Here is a 17,561-nt window from a genome sequence, read left to right as displayed (position 1 = left end):
TTTCATGACATTAGGAAATAAAAAAGACAAGCAAGGTGCTGAAGTGGTATAAAAAGGAAGTAGGGAGCAACATTGAAATACACATAACTAAACAGTGTTAATGGGCTGGGTGGAAACTTTTTGACATTAGCTACTTGTGACAAGATATTACAATGCACCGAAGAATATAAGCTTGGACGACAGCTGATTCTTTAGAGCATTGTACTCATCTTGCTACATTAGTTGGTGAAGCTTGATCTGGCACATGATGGTTTATCTTCCGTGCACATCAAATTTAAGTTGGGGGGACGAGAATAGGCCGGAGTTGGTTGATAGTGGACGCGAAATTTAAGTGAATGCGGGGGTCGGGGGTCAATTTACAATGAACTGGGGGTAAATAAGAAATAAAATCTTGACTCTTCATTACATGAAACTTTGAAGGAATGCGGGGTGGGAGTCGATTTACAAATAGACTAGGGAGTAAATAAGAACTAAATTAGGGGTAAAACGAAACAAACTAGGTGTCAATTGTAAAAAATAAAAATAAGTAGCAGTAGTTTTAAAAAAAAAAATTAATACTAATGTATAAAGTTAGATTGTACTGCTGGCTGAAAAAGCACCGACACCAATCTAAGAAAATGCGGGGGAGCGGGTCAATTTACAAATAGACAAGGGGGTAAATAAAAAATAAATTAGGTGGTGTTAATTGTAAAAAGAAAAACACAAGTAGCAGTAAAATTTTTAAAAAAATGAATTATTACTAAAATAGAACGATGGATTCAGGCTGCATTGGCGTAGTGGGTGAAAATTATGGTCACTTCGACTAGTACAACCCCTTATATTTTCTTCATTTACAAAATTCTAAATAAAAGTATTTGGTTTAAGGGGTAAGATAAGTTATGCCATGTAATAAGTAATATATTCTAATCTCACCTTATCCCACCAATAATATCTTGTTTGGTCCCATTGGATTAATAATCTATCCCTCCTACCAAACGACACCTAAGAGTATTGCAATCAAACAATTTTCTTTACTCAAATTACAACAACTACCAAAGATTTTGTCACATTGGCATACAATTGTAACTGATATGGTTGGTATTGTATTTAGCTTGCCTGTCAATGAGAATAATGCTCCTTTTCTCTCACATTTGTATATACATGATGAACATGCTCTTCCTTAACCCAACTCCAAATTGTTGAACTTCTCCATCTTTGGTTTCATGGTAGGCTAGTATTTATTTACTAAAATTGTAAATCTTAACACTGATATAATTTGAAAAAGTTACTTATTCTATAGCTACAGCTTCAATTCTAGTTTAAGAGAGGTTGTGTGAAAAAAACAAAAGAAGAAAAACAAAGAGCTGCTCTGTTTCATATAAAAGGACTAAGGAGGGCATAGAAGAAGTGTGTAGTTTTGTCCCACACAGGCAGAAACAAAGATAGGCAAGGTGATGGAGTGATATAAAAGGAAAGGAGGGAGCAACATTATAACATACTTACCTGGACGGGGTCAATGGGTGATCATGAAGGCCCATGGCCTAGGTTGGTGACCTTTATTGCACTTTGAAGGGGCGCCCGCCTAAGGTCGGCCCAAGTGGCCGAGCCTACGTCATAATTTGTGGCAGAGGGGGCCTGCGTTCGCGCGGCCCCTATCCAGTTCTTAGTTCCAAGATTTTCTTTGATGGGCTTGTAGTTTATTTGTTCTGGCCCAGTATTTAAGTATCAGATACTGCAGTTCTGGTTATTTGGGCGAGTATGTAGATGAGGCATCAGTTTATTTAACGATTACCGGCGAAGTGAAATTTAAATTGCCGTTTCAATTATAATTAAACTAAGTCAATAAGTCCTGAAAATGGGTATGTAAGCTCTTATTTTCCATCTTTAATTCAATCGACATCTGTCCATTCATATACTTCAACCTCTACAGTCGATTTGGTCCCCTAAAGATTTTTAACCTTAAAAACTCTTTTAAGTTTCATGCTAATAAATTTCTTTAAGTTACACGCATGCCCTCTTGATGTGTGTCATGATTGATCTAGTAATAAAATCCCAGCATTTCTTTGTTTATCCTTAAACCTTAATCACATTCTTGGTTCAAATTTCATTAAATTTACCACTTGGCCCTCCTATTTCTTCCGCCAATATCTCTATATTTTTTAAAAAAATTCTTTTAATTTTGGTTGCAAAAGCTTTTGGAAATCCCTGTTACACTTTTGAGTTTTTACAGAAAATGTGTTTAAACTGAAAATCTTGAAAATGTATGGTAACAAGAAATTTTGAACCCAAGTAGACAAGCAACAAAAATATAGGCCTAGCTTTCAGTATGAGAAGTATTATGAGGTCTCTCTTATCTAACTCAAGAGAGAACTTGAAAGATAATGTACACAAGATTGTCTCCATTCTGAAAGACTTCACGGATAAGAGATTAATAGTCCAAGGGACCATTTTTCATGGGCATTTGATAAAAAAAGGCATTTCATCTCAGAAACATATTGCCGTTAAGTTACTTATTATGTACCTTAAATCCGGAAAACCAAATGACATTAATCAGATGCTTAAGGAGTTTGATGGGTTTAACTTAGTTGTGCATAATTGTCTAATTACTGCAAATCTTGAGTGGGGAAAGCTGCATGAAGCTCGTCAATTGTTTGATGAAATGCCTGAAAGAAATGACGTTTCTTGGACTGCTATTATTTCGGGGTTGTTGAGGTTTGGAAGAGTTGAAGAAGCGATTTCGTACTTTGAGAGGAACCCAATTCAAAGTTTGTTTTCGTGGACAGCAGTTGTCAGTGGGCTAGTTCAAAATGGGCTAAGTTTTAAAGCAATGAAGCTATTTGTAGAGATGCATCAATCTGGAGTATTACCCAATAATGTCACTTTTACTTCTGTTATTAGAGCTTGTGGAGAGTTGGGTGATTTTAATTTGGGAATGTGTGTATTGGGTTTGATTGTTAAAGTTGGATTTGAACATGACTTGTCAGTTTCGAATTCTTTGATCACGTTTAACTTGAGATTAAACGATACTGTTTCAGCTAGGACAATTTTTGATAGGATGCAGAGTAGGGATGTCGTTTCTTGGACAGCGATACTAGATATGTATGTTCAGATGGGAGAATTGGCAGAAGCTCGTCGTGTCTTCGATGAGATGCCAGAAAGAAATGAAGTTTCTTGGAGTACGATGATCTCGAGGTATAGTCAGAGTGGTGACGCAGAAGAGGCAGTGAATCTTTTCATTCGCATGGTCCAACAAGGGTTTAAACCAAATAAGTCATGTTTTGCTAGCTTAATAAGTGCATTGGCCAGCCTGGAAGATTCCGTAATGGGACGGGTTGTTCATGGACATATATTAAAAACCGGGATGGAAAAAGATGCTTTTATTGGTAGCTCACTTGTTGACCTGTACTGCAAATGTGGAAGCACTAAGGATGGACGTGTAGCATTCGACTCAATCTTGGAAAAGAATGTTGTTTGTTGGAATTCCATGGTCAGTGGCTATAGTCTCAATAACCAGCTCGAAGAAGCTAAGGAGCTATTTGGAAAGATACCCCAAAAAGATAACGTCTCATGGAATTCGCTAATAACAGGTTATTTGGAGTATGAAAATTTTGATGAGGTTTTTGAAGTTTTTAGTGACATGCTTTTGTCTGGAGAACGACGAAGTAAATTTACTTTCTCTAGTGTTTTATGTGCTTGTGCTAACTTAGCTTCACAGGAAAGGGGGAAGAACTTGCATGGTAAGGCTATTAAACTTGGTTTTCATTCTGACATTTTTGTTGACACTGCCCTTGTGGATATGTATGCCAAATCCGGTGATATTGAAAACGCTAAGAAAATCTTCAAAAGGATGCTCAAACGTAACGAGATTTCCTGGACAGCTATGATTCAAGGGCTTGCAGAAAACGGCTTTGGAGAGGAAGCACTTGCTGTATTTGAAGAATTTGAACGGACCAAGTCCATTGCACCTAACGAGCTGCTTATGTTAGCCGTTTTATTTGCTTGTTCCCACTGTGGCCTAGTAGATAAAGGACTCTATTACTTCAATTCAATGGAAAAGGTCTATAATATACAGCCGAATGATAGGCACTATACATGTGTAGTGGACATGCTGTCTCGTTCAGGACGTCTTTCTGAAGCAGAAAAGTTCATCTTGGATATGCCCTGTGAACCAGAAGTTCAAGCATGGGCAGCTCTATTAAGTGGTTGCAAAACATACAAAAATGAGAGAATGGCAGAAAGGGTGGCGGAAAAGATATCAGAGCTGGCCGAAAAGCATCCCGAAGGATATGTGTTGCTATCAAATGTTTATGCTTCAGCTGGCAGATGGTTGGATGTCTTACACACGAGAAAACAGATGAAGGAAAGAGGATTGAATAAAAGCGGGGGATGTAGTTGGATAGAAGTGCGGAACCAACCCCATTTCTTTTATTCCCAGTATGGTTCTCACAATAAGTCCAATGAGATTTATTTTGTTTTGGAAGTAATGAGGTCAGAAATGCTGCTTACATAGACTGCTTCATGTTTTGAAGGACAACTAATTGAAGCCAGATGCAGATAGGTGGTCAGTTTTGGGAAAATTGAAGGTCAAAGAGCTTTAGAAAACGTCTGTGGAGTAAAAAAAAGGTGAATGGATCCGACTGAATTGAATTGGGTCCATGAATCTATGAAATGGTGAGAATCCTTGATCACCTCAATTCGAAAATCCAGGATTTGAATTGATGTCCTCCTAAATTGAGCGTATAATGAGCCCGTGGATTAAAAGTGGGAATCATAGCTGCAGAAACGCTTTGCCTGAAGTTGTAAAGTGGAAATGACATACAAAGTAGGGAAAGCTCTCTCTTCATTAATTTCAATCCCTTCACATAGTGGTTGAAGGTTTTTATTACTGCCAACAAAAAACAAGGCTGGTAAGTAGGAAAGAAAGAGTTTCCCTCAGGGTTTAGCTCAATTGGCAAAGGTTGGGACTTGTGGTTGGTCACAGGTTACAGTTGAATGAAGAAGGCGGGCCAATCATCGCCAAGTTTCAAAGGCTCTAGTTGGCCCAGAGGGGTCTGCTCCGGAGGGATTTCTCAGTCATCAAAGAGTTGGAAAGAAGAGTCAGCAATAGAAACAAAAAGGAAAGAGCGACTCATCCCAAATAGTTGCAAACGTTCTCTAAGTGTAGTTTTTGACCCTTTTCCCAGGGGCAAAGCGTCTTCAGATCAATGTTCATTGATTATTCCATTATTATATATTTCCTAAAAGATGATATTTGACACAGGAACAGCGATTACTTGTAAATGCCTATAGGAAGTGGCAAATTTTGGATATTCGCCTGTTGAAGGTCTCTAGAGAAGACAGTGCTGGTATAAGACATATCTTTTTTTTTTTTTTTTTTTATAATTTCCAGGATAAGTGTCCTGGGGTGTTGTATATCATTTTATGCAAACACAAAAGAAGGGGAGGGCTAGACCATACCCCTGATATACAAACACAGATTGCAAGGCAATCTAGCAAAAAGGAGAATGTTAAAACTAGTTAGCTATACATTCTCTAATATACATTAGACCTATACACTTTAGCTCACAAAAAAATATTTGTCATATCTTATCCTCATGCTAGGCATTTGACTCTTGTCTAAGTAGTAAGCACCAAAGGCCCCTCTTGGCATCTGTTGAAGGTTATGACTCAATGATGGATTCTCCTTAGATGATGCAAATTTAGCCAGAAAATCAGCAGTTTGGTTACCCTCTCTGTAGCAATGTTTGAAAGTAATCTCCATTTGATCCCCTATATCCATAGTTTCCTCAATGATATCCTTTATAGTAAGATTGTTAGAGGTCCTGTTTGTTAACATTTCCATCAATGAATCAGACTCTATAATTTGTCTGTATCCATTGTTTTTGATCCATTGAGCAAAAAATTGCCATAGCTTCTATCATGTTATGACTAGTACCTTGAACTGGGATTGCAAAGGCAAATAAGTCTCATCTCTAGCTAATTTCTGGCCATGATTGAATAGTGTTAAATTTTCCCAGTTGGTGGCATGCTCCATGTTACTTGTGTAATATTTGCTCTTGGTTTATCTCCACTAACACAGTTGATGCCAAGGCAACTCCATTTTGAACTTTGGGAATGCTTTGTCCATTGCTGCTTTGAGATACCAAATCACTTCTTGTTGCATTCTCCTAATGTAGAATTTTTTCTGATCTCCATATCTGCAAGAACATCTGTTTGTCCACATTACCCAACATATGATAACTGGGATAACATGAATTATCATCTTGTGCATTTCATTTTTGCTCCGGGTTTGCCACCATTCATGTAGAAAAGCTCTAACAGGTTGGACTTGATAACTGATTCCAAGAGGTTGTCCAAAATATTTCCACAGAAATAGAGCAGGCTCACTTTCGATGAAAAAATGTTGGATAGTCTCTCTGGTTGATCAACTGGCATGTCCACAAACCTGCAAACAGAGTTGTTAGTGAATGGTATTGTTTTTAATCAATCTCCAGGTAAGAAATGAAAATTTAAAAGGGATTTTTGTGCTGTTGATTAACAGGTTTTTTCTATGAGTTCTTATCCCATTCCAGGCTTGGTATAAGACATATCTGATATCTGATATCTGATACAGTGGTGTTTTAATAGACAGTAGCACTCATTGATACTCCACTATACTCCCTCCGAAGCTTATGGACTACCCCTTAAAGAAAGCGTCACTCCTAAAAAATTAGGAGTATTTTTATTAACCTACCTCTAATTAAATATCTAGAAAAGAAAAGCTACTTAATGATTCTTGATTATGTAAATAAGGGTAATTTTGGAAGAATAAAATCAATTTTTTCTTAAAATTCTAAAGCACCACTTGTTTTGAAACAAAATGAAAGGCCTAAAACACCATTTATTTAAAAACGGAGGAAGTAAGTACCATTCAATCAACTACGTCTAGTTCTAAATTAGTTGAGGTTGGTAGTATAAGATATACTATAGGTAATTGAAGTTTCTAAAATTTGTTCAGACTTTAAGCTTGTACTTCTCCTAGTAGTTGCTACTCCCCGGTTAAAAAAGAATGTTCACTTTAGTCATTTTCATACCTTAAGAAAATACCAACTTCTAGAAAAAATTATATAATTTGACTAAACTATCTCTAATTAAATAAATATTGAGATTTGGTCAGTTAACACTTAATAAAGATAAATTAGAAAAAACACGGTTAATTCTAGCTTGATTTGATAGGTGAACACTCTTTTTTAACCCAAAAAATAGGCTAAGTGAACACTATTCTGAATTAACACTAAAGAAATTAAAGAAACCCTGTCTGTTAATTATTAGAGAGATGATTTAGTTTAGTTTCCTCAAAAATAATTGATGGAGTTTGTTTGTTGTTGTTGTTGTTGTTGTTTTTTTTTTTTTTTTTTTTTTTTTTTTTTTTTTTCACCCATACAAAAGAAAATAAAATTGTGTTCAGTTGCCGCTCGCCATTAGTCTGTGGGTTTATATAAGAAAAATAATTATAAATGTTAGAGCAACAGAAATTTTCTGAATTAACTACAAACAAAAAAAGGTAATTAGTGAATTGTATACAATTCATTTGGCGTGTTTTCTGGGGCCCATATAGATTTCAAATTCAACGAGACCCATCCAATTTAAATCGGCACCAATTTCGAATTAGCCTCATTTTATTCTCATCGAACTCACAGTGATCACTGAATTTTCTCACAGTAGAATTCTGAGTTGAGTTGAAATATTCAGTTTTCTCCCATTGTGACGGTACAATACGAAGTAAGTATTTCATAATGTTGTTAGTTTCAGATATTTTAAAGTAAAAAAAAAAAGGTAATATATCTATGAAAAAAGTTACAAGCATAAATATTCCGGTTAATGCTTTGTGATTTTTCATACTTACATGACTAGATCAATTCAGTAGCCTGTAATCCATATCAGCGAATGATGACTGTGATCAGTAATAATGTAATGTGATTTCGATTATCTGTTTTTTCTAATGTATTTCATAATGTTGTCGGTTTCAGATATTTAAAAGAGGTAATATATCAATTAAAAGGGATACAGCCATAAATATTCCAGTTAATGCTTTGTAATTTTCATCCTTACATTATTTAGATCAATTCAGCAGCCTGTAATTCATATCGAGGAATGATGATTGTGATAATAATAATGTGTTTTTGATAATGTATTTGATTATCAGGAAATTAGATAATCATGGATGGATTTGCGCTTAAGTCTGTGTTGGACTTGCCTCCTGTTTTCCGTTCAACTTTCAGTTTCAGGTACTACTCTTTTCAGTATCCTATCAATCCAATTTCTATGCGCTTTTGTGTATTCGAGTTCTAAGATATTTTATTGTTTGTCTGAGATATTTTGTGTAAAATTTTAGTAAGGCTTCCGTTAGTCAACGATACTGTCAATTGAATGCTCAAGTGTGCTTATTGTATTGGAATCCTTGAAATGAAAAAGTTAAATACTCTCTTAGCGTCAAAATTTGTATGCACGTGTAGGGATAAAATTGGGATATAGGGAACCTCTTAGTATAGAGATCGATTAATTATTTTGGGGAAAAATTACGCTCTATGTCTACTGGGAGAAAATATTTTGTGCCACATAGCCCATATTTTGAGTTTGTTACCCGGTTAAGCCCATATTTGTGTATAAACACCTTTATACACTTTTATACAAGGTTGATACATTATGTATAATGCTTTTCCCCTAGGTGTAATGTTGTATAATATTGTGTAATGTTGTATTAAATTGTATATTGGGCTACGTGCTGTAATATTTTATATTGGGCTGTATATTTTTGAAAATTTCCCTTTTTTAGAGATAAGTAATTGAGTATTTGAATGAAAAGAGTCCAAATGGGTGGAATGAGATACATAAAGGAATCGTATACTGATCTCAACTAGTTTAGGGTTGAGGCGTAGTAATTATTTTTGTTGTAACATAAATCATTTAAGAAGCTGCTACACATAGACTAGCCACGGAGCATGTACACCGTTTCCAGACTCCTAGAAATGCCTCAAAATCAAACTGTCGAGATGACTGTTTGATCAGCAGCTTCACATCTGCGCTAGGCTATCACTGTATTACATTCTTTAGTATCCCAAAGTAGTTGGTGGTGTTTTAAGTACTGTTGTTTCTACATGCAGATATTTTAACTCGCTGCAGAGCGAATGCTTTCCTGCTTGTTTCCTGTCGGATGTGAACATGGTAATCTCAGCACCAACAGGAAGTGGGAAAACAGTGCTTTTTGAACTATGCATTTTGAGGCTTCTCTCAAGGTTTATCTCAAGAGAGGGAAAATTTATTCACGTAAAGGGGTCTCTGAAGACTGTAAGTTTCTATCCATGTTTTGCGCAAGATAACCGAATTTGCAATTTCAAGGAGAATGATCCATTGAAATGTGCTGGAAAACTTTCATTTATGATGCCTTAACTGCATGCCTTGTATATTTTATTTCATACTTCCAGCTTATTTCCGACTCTCTTTTTGCGACAACTTTTTATCTAACATTTCCAAGCACCGAAAGGATCATCTTTTGGGATGAAAGAGTTAGCGCACCTCAATAATGCACGCTTTTATTGGTCATTCCTACTCACGTCCTGTAGATTGATATATTGTTTCAAATTGCATATGTCAGTCAGGACATTCACAACGATGTTTGCCATTTTTGCCTACTCCTGCCCGTGCAAAGACGATTATGTAGCCATTGGAAATTTTCATCATCTTTTAGTCATTTAACACTACTGCAGCCTCCTTTTTTCTTCTGATATATAGATATATGTTGCACCCTCAAAAGCATTGGTACAAGAGAAGCTTCGTAATTGGAACCAGAAGCTTGGTTCATGGGGGATAAATTGCTTGGAACTGACAGGGGACAATGAGTACTACAAAATCAGTGATATACAGGACGCCGATGTAATTCTTACCACTCCTGAGGTCAGACTATAGATGAAAACCAGCCATCACATTTTTTTTTTTTTTTTGGTTTCTTGTCTAACTATGTGTTCGTCCTTGAATTTTCTATTTTTCTGCAGAAGTTTGATGCTGTGACTCGTTATCGCATAAAAGATGGAGGCCTGAGCTTTTTTGGTGATATTGCATTGGTGCTAATTGATGAAGTCCATTTGTTGAATGATCCTCGTGGAGCAGCTTTGGAGGCAATTGTCAGTAGAATTAAAATGCTTTCTCGCAAAACTGAACTGAAATCAAGTGCTCTAGCTAATGTCCGTTTTTTAGCGGTTTCTGCAACCATTCCCAACATTGATGACCTTGGTAAATTTCGAGACAGTTCAAACAAGCCAACCTTTTATTTTAATCGCTGATATAGTAGTTTGATTGTAAGTCTCGCTTTATGCAGCAGAATGGCTCATGGTCCCCAGGCAAGGAGTAAAAAGGTAGGATTCAATATATATTGCATCTTTTTATTGATCAAAGGAAGTGTCACTTTAATTCTATATGACACTGTCCAATATGCAGGTTTGGGGAAGAAATGAGACCCGTGAAGTTGACTACCAAAGTTTTTGGTATTTACTTATCCTTATGATGGATATTTTATTTGATTCAGTCCTGGTTACACCCTAACTCAAAATAGGTGTCATTTTTTTGACTTTTCGCAGTTTTAAGATCTAGAGTTAAAATCCGCATTGCTTGGTATTAGTTAGGAAGGTGGGCAGGCTATGCTTGGGAGTTTGAATTTATAATATAGTAAATGTAAAACCTAAAAAAAAAAAATGGAAGTGTAAAACTGAGTTCAAACAAAAAAATATTAAAGCAGGTCCTAGTTAGATCTTTGAGTTGGACAATATTGTGAACCAAATGCCAAGTAAATGACAAAGTACTTGGGAGAGAGGATACTTTCTGATAAAATGAGAGGGAAGTACAGTGAGGAAACTGAGTCACACATGTCGGTATAATTCCTATGAGATGTATTAAGCGCCTTTGTAGGATGTGCATTGACATGTCTCCGGGTAACCACTGCCTTAACTTCTTATAAGTTCTGCATTGCCAACCCCTTGTCTGCAGGATACACTCCGGCGAAGAATGACTTTCTATTTGAAAAGGTATGTTGTTTGTTGGCTTTTCTTTTTCAGTTTTCTGTTTATGCCTCTCTTACCCCCTTCAACGGCTAAAAGTTTTGGATGTCTCCCTCCTCCTATCCAATTTCATGTCTTGCTATGTCAAGTTTAGAATCTTTTTTACGGGATGGCTAGTGATTTTCATTATTACACCTTGAAATACCTCTTAATAACATTACCAGTTTCAAAGAACATATCTTGACGATATTGTTTGATTTTCTTTTCCAGCGCCTACAGAACTATGTCTTTGGTAAGCATAGAAGCTAGTTGTGACATCATATACCTCCTACTTTCAATTTATACTCCTTCACTATGTTCTATACAATGTCTAGCACTAAGCATGAGAATTTGTACAGATATTCTCATGCAACATTCTAGAGGAAAATCAGCTCTAGTTTTTTGCTCAACCAGAAAAGGAGCACAAGAGGCAGCACAACAGCTCTCTCAGACAGCAATGACCTTTGGTCATTCAAATCCTTTCATCAAAAGCAGAGAACAACAGGAACGGTTGAGGGAAGCTTCACTATCATGTAGTGACAAACAAATGCAGTCTTATATCCCTTTTGGTGGTATGTACTATCCTCCTACCTTTCGTTGCGGCCCTATCAGACCCCATATTGAAACAAAAATGTGTTTTTTCATTTTATCACTCTCTTTTCCTTTGGGGTGGGAGGTTGAACATGTAGGTGTATTGAGCATAGACCCTGCAGATTATTGATTATCTGTGTTGTGCAGTTGGTTATCACAATGGCGGTCTTTCCATGAATGACCGCAACCTCATTGAAGGCCTCTTTCTAAATGGTGATATTCAAGTGCTGTGCACTACAAATACTCTTGCCCATGGAATTAATCTACCAGCACATACTGTTGTGATTAAATCAACTCAGTACTTGTATGTCAACCGGCAATTATCTAATTTGTTTATCAGTCGCATGTCATCTTTGTAATTGTATCATGTTCTTTCCAGCAATAAGGAAAAAGGGATTTACATGGAATATGACAGATCAACCGTCCTGCAGGCACGCTACTCATCCCTGGGGTTCCTCTGCTAAGTCATTTGTATTCTGCAATACAAAATTGTACTCTATGTCTAGCATTCAGAGATGATTTTGTCCCCACTCGGAAAAACCTACGACTAAATTATATTATTCTTAGTTCCAAATAAGAGCTATATATTGTCCAACTATTGCAGATGTCAGGAAGAGCAGGTCGACCACCGTTTGATGACACAGGAATGGTCGTAATCATGACCAGAAAAGAAACTGTGAGTCTTCTAATTGTGGATAATCTGCTGTGCTTCTCTTGATCATTGCTGCTAATTTTCCTACCTGATCCCTTTCAGGTTCACTTGTACGAGAATTTATTAAGTGGATGTGAATTGGTGGAATCACAGTATGTAATTATTCCTCTTGTTAGTTAGTGATGCTTTCTGATCTTGGGTGCATGCAAAAAGGACTGTCCTACCAAAAAGCTGACGTGGTTTTCTTTCACTTTAGATTGCTTCCATGTGTTACAGAGCACCTAACAGCAGAGATTGTTCAGCTGACCGTGTCAGATATAACAGGAGCAATTGAATGGATGAAATGCTCATATTTGTATGTAAGAATAAAAAAGGTATAGAATCCTGAGCTGATAAATGGAGAACATGATCTATCTGTAATTTCTGTAAAATTTATTCCTAACAATTTTCAGTCAAATTATAGAATCCAGAGAAATATGGAGTAAAGAAAGGGCTAACTGGCGACCGTTTAGAGCGGCATATGCAAGGTGATAAAATGACATTGGGAAACTATGAATTTCTTTCAAGCTTATTTAGCCATATGTGCTCACTTAAAATATATTCCAGATATTTGTGTTCAGAATGTAAATGAGTTGTCAAGGTATCAATTGATTTGGACAGATGAAGATGGTTTCCTCTTAAAGCCTCTCGGTATGGAGATTTCAGAATGCAGTATAGTCTAATATCCATGTTGGAAATCTAAATTTCTGCCTCTTGTATATGCAGAACCTGGAAAATTGATGACGAAATATTATCTGAAATTCGACACAATGAAGCACATCATGCAAGCCCCTGGAAACTGTAGCATAGAGAATGCACTTCAAATTATTTGCCGTGCTGAGGAACTTGCCTGTATCTTCTCATACTCCACAAATTGAAATGTTTTGAGTAATTACAACAGCTGTTATATCTCACTTGCCTGTAAACTGAAGGGATACAACTGAGGCGCAATGAGAAGAAGCTCCTGAATGACATAAACATTGATAAAGACAATCGGCTACGCTTCCACATCATTGGGGACAAAGGGAAAAGAAAAAAGCGTGTCCAAACCAGAGAAGAGAAAATATTTGTTTTGGCAAATGACTGCCTAACGGGGGACCCTTTAGTCCATGATTTATCCCTTAACCAGGTTTCGTCATCAAGTTCATGTGTTATATTACCATGCGCCAAGAACATTGCTATGGGCTAATTGTCTTCCAATGATGTAGGACATGAACTCTATCTGTGCAAATGGCTATAGAATTGCGAAGTGCATGAAAGAGTATTTCGTATACAGGAAGAACTATCGAGGGGCTTTGAGTTCAGCACTTCTAACCAAATCTTTGTATCAAAAGGTCTGGGATGACAGTCCATACGTGCTGAAACAATTACCTGGTATTGGAATGGTGACAGCAAAGGTTTGTGGTTTATATTGATCTGATAGTCCATGCTTTGGGATTCCTAAGGTTTCTCATGATGTAGACTTATCTTCCTGCATAGGCACTGCATTCAATGGGAGTAAAATCATTTGTCTCACTCTCTGAGGCAGATCCAAGGAAAATAGAGATGGTCACTGGCAGAAAATATCCTTTCGGGAATCATATAAAGGAGTCATTACTATCATTACCCCCAGAAGTTGAGATGAGGTTTGAGGAAATTGAGAGGCAAAGGCAAGGGAAGTCCAAGGTTATGGTAACACTGACTAGGCTGTCACAACCTGTGCAAACAACTAAACGACATTATGCTGATATGGTATGGTAATTATAGGGAACAATTCGCCTGCGTGCGATTTGTTACATTTCACACTTATTTTGTTGTAGAATTTACTCAATGACATTCAGTTGAAAATTTTCTGATAGGTGGTTGGCATCGAAGAAGATAATCTCGTTCTGTTTCATGAGAAAATAAGGTAATAGATTCTTAAAGATAAAGTGGGCGCTTTAAAATGCCATCATTTTTCTTGAAAAAGAGAAAAGTTTCCCAACAAAATATGAACATTTCAAAGCATGTTTATATCAGTTCAAATTTAGAATTTCAATATTTTTCTTGAATTTCCTTTCTTTGAGCCAAGGGTCTTTTGAGCCTCTCTGCCCCAGAAAGGCAGGGGTAAGGTCTGTATACATCCTACCCTCCCTAGACCCCACTTGTGGGATCTCACTCGGTATGTTGTTGTTGTATTATTTTTCTTGAAAAGAAAAAAGAAAGAAGGTTTCCAACAATTATTAACATTTTTGAAGCATTTCTATATTAGTTCAAATTTCTAGGTGTCCAGCATCTACGTCGACTAGTCATACGTTTGACGCCTTCTTAATGATTTGCTTTGGCTGTTCAACTTATTACCTTAGTGTCAAGTTTCTCTTTAAGATTCTTTAGCCGTTCGAATGACTTGATTTATTTTTTCTTGCTGCAGGGTGGATGACTTTCCTAGGTACTCTTAGAAGCTTGGTCCTCATTTCCAAATAAGGCCTGAGAAACTGCTAAACAACCAACTAGATTATCATTCATGAAATTCTTTTGAGTTAATGCATATTTAGTAGTGCTCTGCACTGATGTTTTGGATTCTTTTACAGCCCTTATAGCAAGACAGTTATGGTGCCAAGTCCTCAGCAAGGGAAGCTGACTGTTAAAGCAGATCTGATATTTAATGAATTTAGTTAACTCCTCACACATTCTATCTGTAGTTTCATTTATGTGTACTCCTGTGCCCCTTGAGTTTTATGTGACCAGATCACATCATTTTTCTGCAGTTGGTGTTGATCTCCATCAAAAGATTTTATTGATAAAGGAGATGGACCATAATTTTGTGATGAAGTACAGAACCAAGCAACCCTCTTCCTTCCAGAACAATGATGTCTGCATCATAGAGGACACAGAGGATGCAGTTCAAGCTTCATGCCAAGTGTCTCACAGTTTAACTGAAGCTGATAGGAGCTCAGACATGTGAGAGCTAACTTTTCCTTTTAATGGATGTAAGGTATATGATAACCATGATGATTGACAATATGACTGCTAACTTTTGTAGTTTCTGTTTCTTATTTGGATTAGGGGTGTCATATTAGATATTACCTCATATAGGAGTGGCAAGTTTAAACTTTTAGCAAATTCCTACTGTATTTGATGGGACCATATGAAATAATTCTGTGGTGTCTGTTTTGGGGAAACAGAAGGATCCAGATTCTATCATTCTCTTTTACATGTATTGACAGGTTGAATCCCCTTCCACACTGAATACTAACTGGCTTTTGTTTTCTGTTATCAGGCCCAGTTTCAAGCTAATAGACGAAGATCTAGACGAAGGTAGCAATTTAAGTTCTACCTTAAATGTGTTACTGTTTTATGTATGTCAATGTGCCACTGACTTCTGCCGCTATATACATCAATGAAGCGATACCTGCTGCTGCGATTGAAGATGATGAATGCAGAATCATAAACGAAAAGACTATATTTGACCATATACGTGAAAAGGCTAAAAACCTCCCTGCTTTGACCTCACTGAGAGGTACATGCTCACCATCATTAGAGACTTTGAATCTCATCAGAAAGCGCACTCGCGAGAAGCAGCGTCTTGTTGAGAATGAGGTAGGAGTATATGAAGAAGTGAGAAGAACCAAAGTTCCATGTCACAGCATGGACATTCAATCTGCAGAATATATCGATCTAGAAGATAATAGACCACTTTCTAACAAAGATGAGAGACCATATAGCCATCACGTCTCTAATGCCATTTACCTGGCTAGTGACACAGGTAATATACAGTCCTTGGTACTAATATTTATAGATTATATGCAGGCTGACATCAAATTATATTGTTCTAGGTAACTTTTCCTTTGAAACTGGGAGTGTTCCATCTGAAACAATGGCTGAGGAAATGATATTCGAGTATAAGCCTATGGATTCTAAGATCTTCCACAGCTTTGAGAATGTGAAGAACACAGAACCCAAGTTACTCAGTATGTCCAATGAAACCTTCATAATTCACCAACCTCAGCATAATTCTGCCATCTTTGGCTTTCAAGAGACGACAACAACAAAAGTTGCGGAAAATGCAGCAGTTACTATGGATCTTGAGCCTGTGAAGACAAAAGGAAATGCAATTAAACAAATTAAAGAGGTTGAGGATCTAACTCTTCATGGATACACAAGAGGTACAGGTGAAAAAACTGATCTTTCTTTGGAGACCTCAAGAAAAGATGCCGAGGAAGGATCAAGATTGTTGTCACCTGCAGATGCTTACTTTATAATGAATAAAGTTGGATATCCACTACGTTCTCCAAGCTTCCAGGAACAACAGTGCACTTCTTCAGTACAAGTGGGAGAAATCAACCAAGCAAATTCCTTTCTTGGGTTTAAAAGCATTTTTACGTTTCTGTTTGAGTAAGCATGTTTGATTTAGTATGTTGAATCAAATTACTTGCTCTGTCAGCTATATTGAGAACGATAATGAGATATTACTCTAGGAGGTAGAAGTAAAAAATTAGCTGAGAAATTTGTTTGGTCTCCTTTGCTTAGTTAACTAATCTCCACAGTAATGTTCTTTCAGAAGAATCTGTATTTTCATGCGATTTATGATATATATGAAATTTTACAATATCCATGTATTTTAACTTGTTATACCAAGTGACTATACTTATTTTCAAGGTTACTGTTCCCACTTTCTATTAGCAAAGGGAAAAGAAAATCCCACTTTTATGGACTTGTAGTTATCATTTCGATGATCTCAAAGCGTAAAAGAAATTATATATATGAAGTGTATAGAAGTTAAGCTCGACATCTAATAGTGGATCATAGCTGTACTGCTTTTCAACTGTTCTGAGGCTATGCATACGTTTTCGTTTAGATTCTATCATTTTAAATGAACAATATTGATTTAAAATGTTACTTGAGTATACTTCTTTTTTATTAAGGAATGTAACAGAATATTTTAGTGTTTCTTTCCGTTTCAGATAACATTTGAATTTTCTGAGGATAGTTTTCACTGGGAAATGTAATGCTTTTGAAATTTTATAACTGAGCCTAGCATATGTGGGTTTAGACTTTAGCATGAATATGTTTTGTGTTTTATTGTCTGCCTAGTGATATTTAGTGCTTTCGAGCTGGAGAAATTCCCTTTTCTTGGGCTGGCAATTGTTATAACCTAGAAATTCTCGAGAACCTGTGACGCACGGTTGGAAACTTGATGGTTAATGGGTCCGCTACTCTACCCTTCTCCACTTAATACCAAGCATTTGTATGCAACAGCGTTTAAGCCTGTG

General features: G+C 36.6%; 2 protein-coding genes and 1 non-coding gene across 4 annotated transcripts; all 3 read left to right on the top strand.

Moving 5' to 3' along the window:
- The first annotated feature begins 1,474 nt into the window (after positions 1-1,474).
- On the top strand, positions 1,475-1,634 carry LOC132048421 (U1 spliceosomal RNA). The gene has a single exon (XR_009412967.1). It is a non-coding gene; the product is annotated as a U1 spliceosomal RNA (small nuclear RNA).
- Positions 1,635-2,159: 525 nt separating this feature from the next.
- On the top strand, positions 2,160-5,329 carry LOC132047225 (pentatricopeptide repeat-containing protein At2g13600-like). Its single transcript, XM_059438194.1, has one exon. The coding sequence runs from the start codon at positions 2,306-2,308 to the stop codon at positions 4,487-4,489; it is 2,184 nt and encodes a 727-aa protein (XP_059294177.1). The 5' UTR covers positions 2,160-2,305; the 3' UTR covers positions 4,490-5,329.
- Positions 5,330-7,656: 2,327 nt separating this feature from the next.
- On the top strand, positions 7,657-16,926 carry LOC132047224 (DExH-box ATP-dependent RNA helicase DExH17). 2 transcript variants are annotated; one of them, XM_059438193.1, is made up of 28 exons: positions 7,657-7,728; positions 8,165-8,246; positions 9,123-9,306; positions 9,751-9,912; positions 10,011-10,248; positions 10,337-10,370; positions 10,453-10,499; positions 10,999-11,036; positions 11,280-11,301; positions 11,408-11,620; positions 11,787-11,943; positions 12,019-12,070; positions 12,244-12,315; positions 12,394-12,443; positions 12,548-12,665; positions 12,755-12,818; positions 12,898-12,981; positions 13,057-13,182; positions 13,263-13,459; positions 13,539-13,727; positions 13,810-14,061; positions 14,169-14,218; positions 14,720-14,737; positions 14,880-14,962; positions 15,057-15,249; positions 15,569-15,606; positions 15,695-16,054; positions 16,125-16,926. In XM_059438193.1, exons 2-28 carry the CDS (start codon positions 8,179-8,181, stop codon positions 16,685-16,687), a joined length of 3,672 nt encoding a protein of 1,223 aa, XP_059294176.1. In that variant the 5' UTR covers positions 7,657-7,728; positions 8,165-8,178; the 3' UTR covers positions 16,688-16,926. The 2 variants fall into 2 exon arrangements, with proteins under 2 accessions (XP_059294176.1, XP_059294175.1); XM_059438192.1 differs by having other exon boundaries at positions 10,334-10,370.
- Positions 16,927-17,561: the final 635 nt, after the last annotated feature.

The sequence above is a fragment of the Lycium ferocissimum genome, chromosome 2 (genome assembly GCF_029784015.1).
Source record: "Lycium ferocissimum isolate CSIRO_LF1 chromosome 2, AGI_CSIRO_Lferr_CH_V1, whole genome shotgun sequence".
Lineage (NCBI taxonomy): Eukaryota > Viridiplantae > Streptophyta > Magnoliopsida > Solanales > Solanaceae > Lycium > Lycium ferocissimum.
This window is presented reverse-complemented; position numbering and strand designations above follow the sequence as displayed.

Bases quoted from the DNA above. Each gene is read 5' to 3' on its own strand.
- LOC132047224 (XM_059438192.1), top strand. From the start codon at position 8,179: ATGGATGGATTTGCGCTTAAGTCTGTGTTGGACTTGCCTCCTGTTTTC. The intron at 11,302-11,407 runs GTAAGCATAGAA...GAATTTGTACAG, and splicing joins CCTACAGAACTATGTCTTTG to ATATTCTCATGCAACATTCT. The intron at 11,944-12,018 runs GTATGTCAACCG...TGTTCTTTCCAG, and splicing joins ATTAAATCAACTCAGTACTT to CAATAAGGAAAAAGGGATTT.
- LOC132047225 (XM_059438194.1), top strand. From the start codon at position 2,306: ATGAGAAGTATTATGAGGTCTCTCTTATCTAACTCAAGAGAGAACTTG.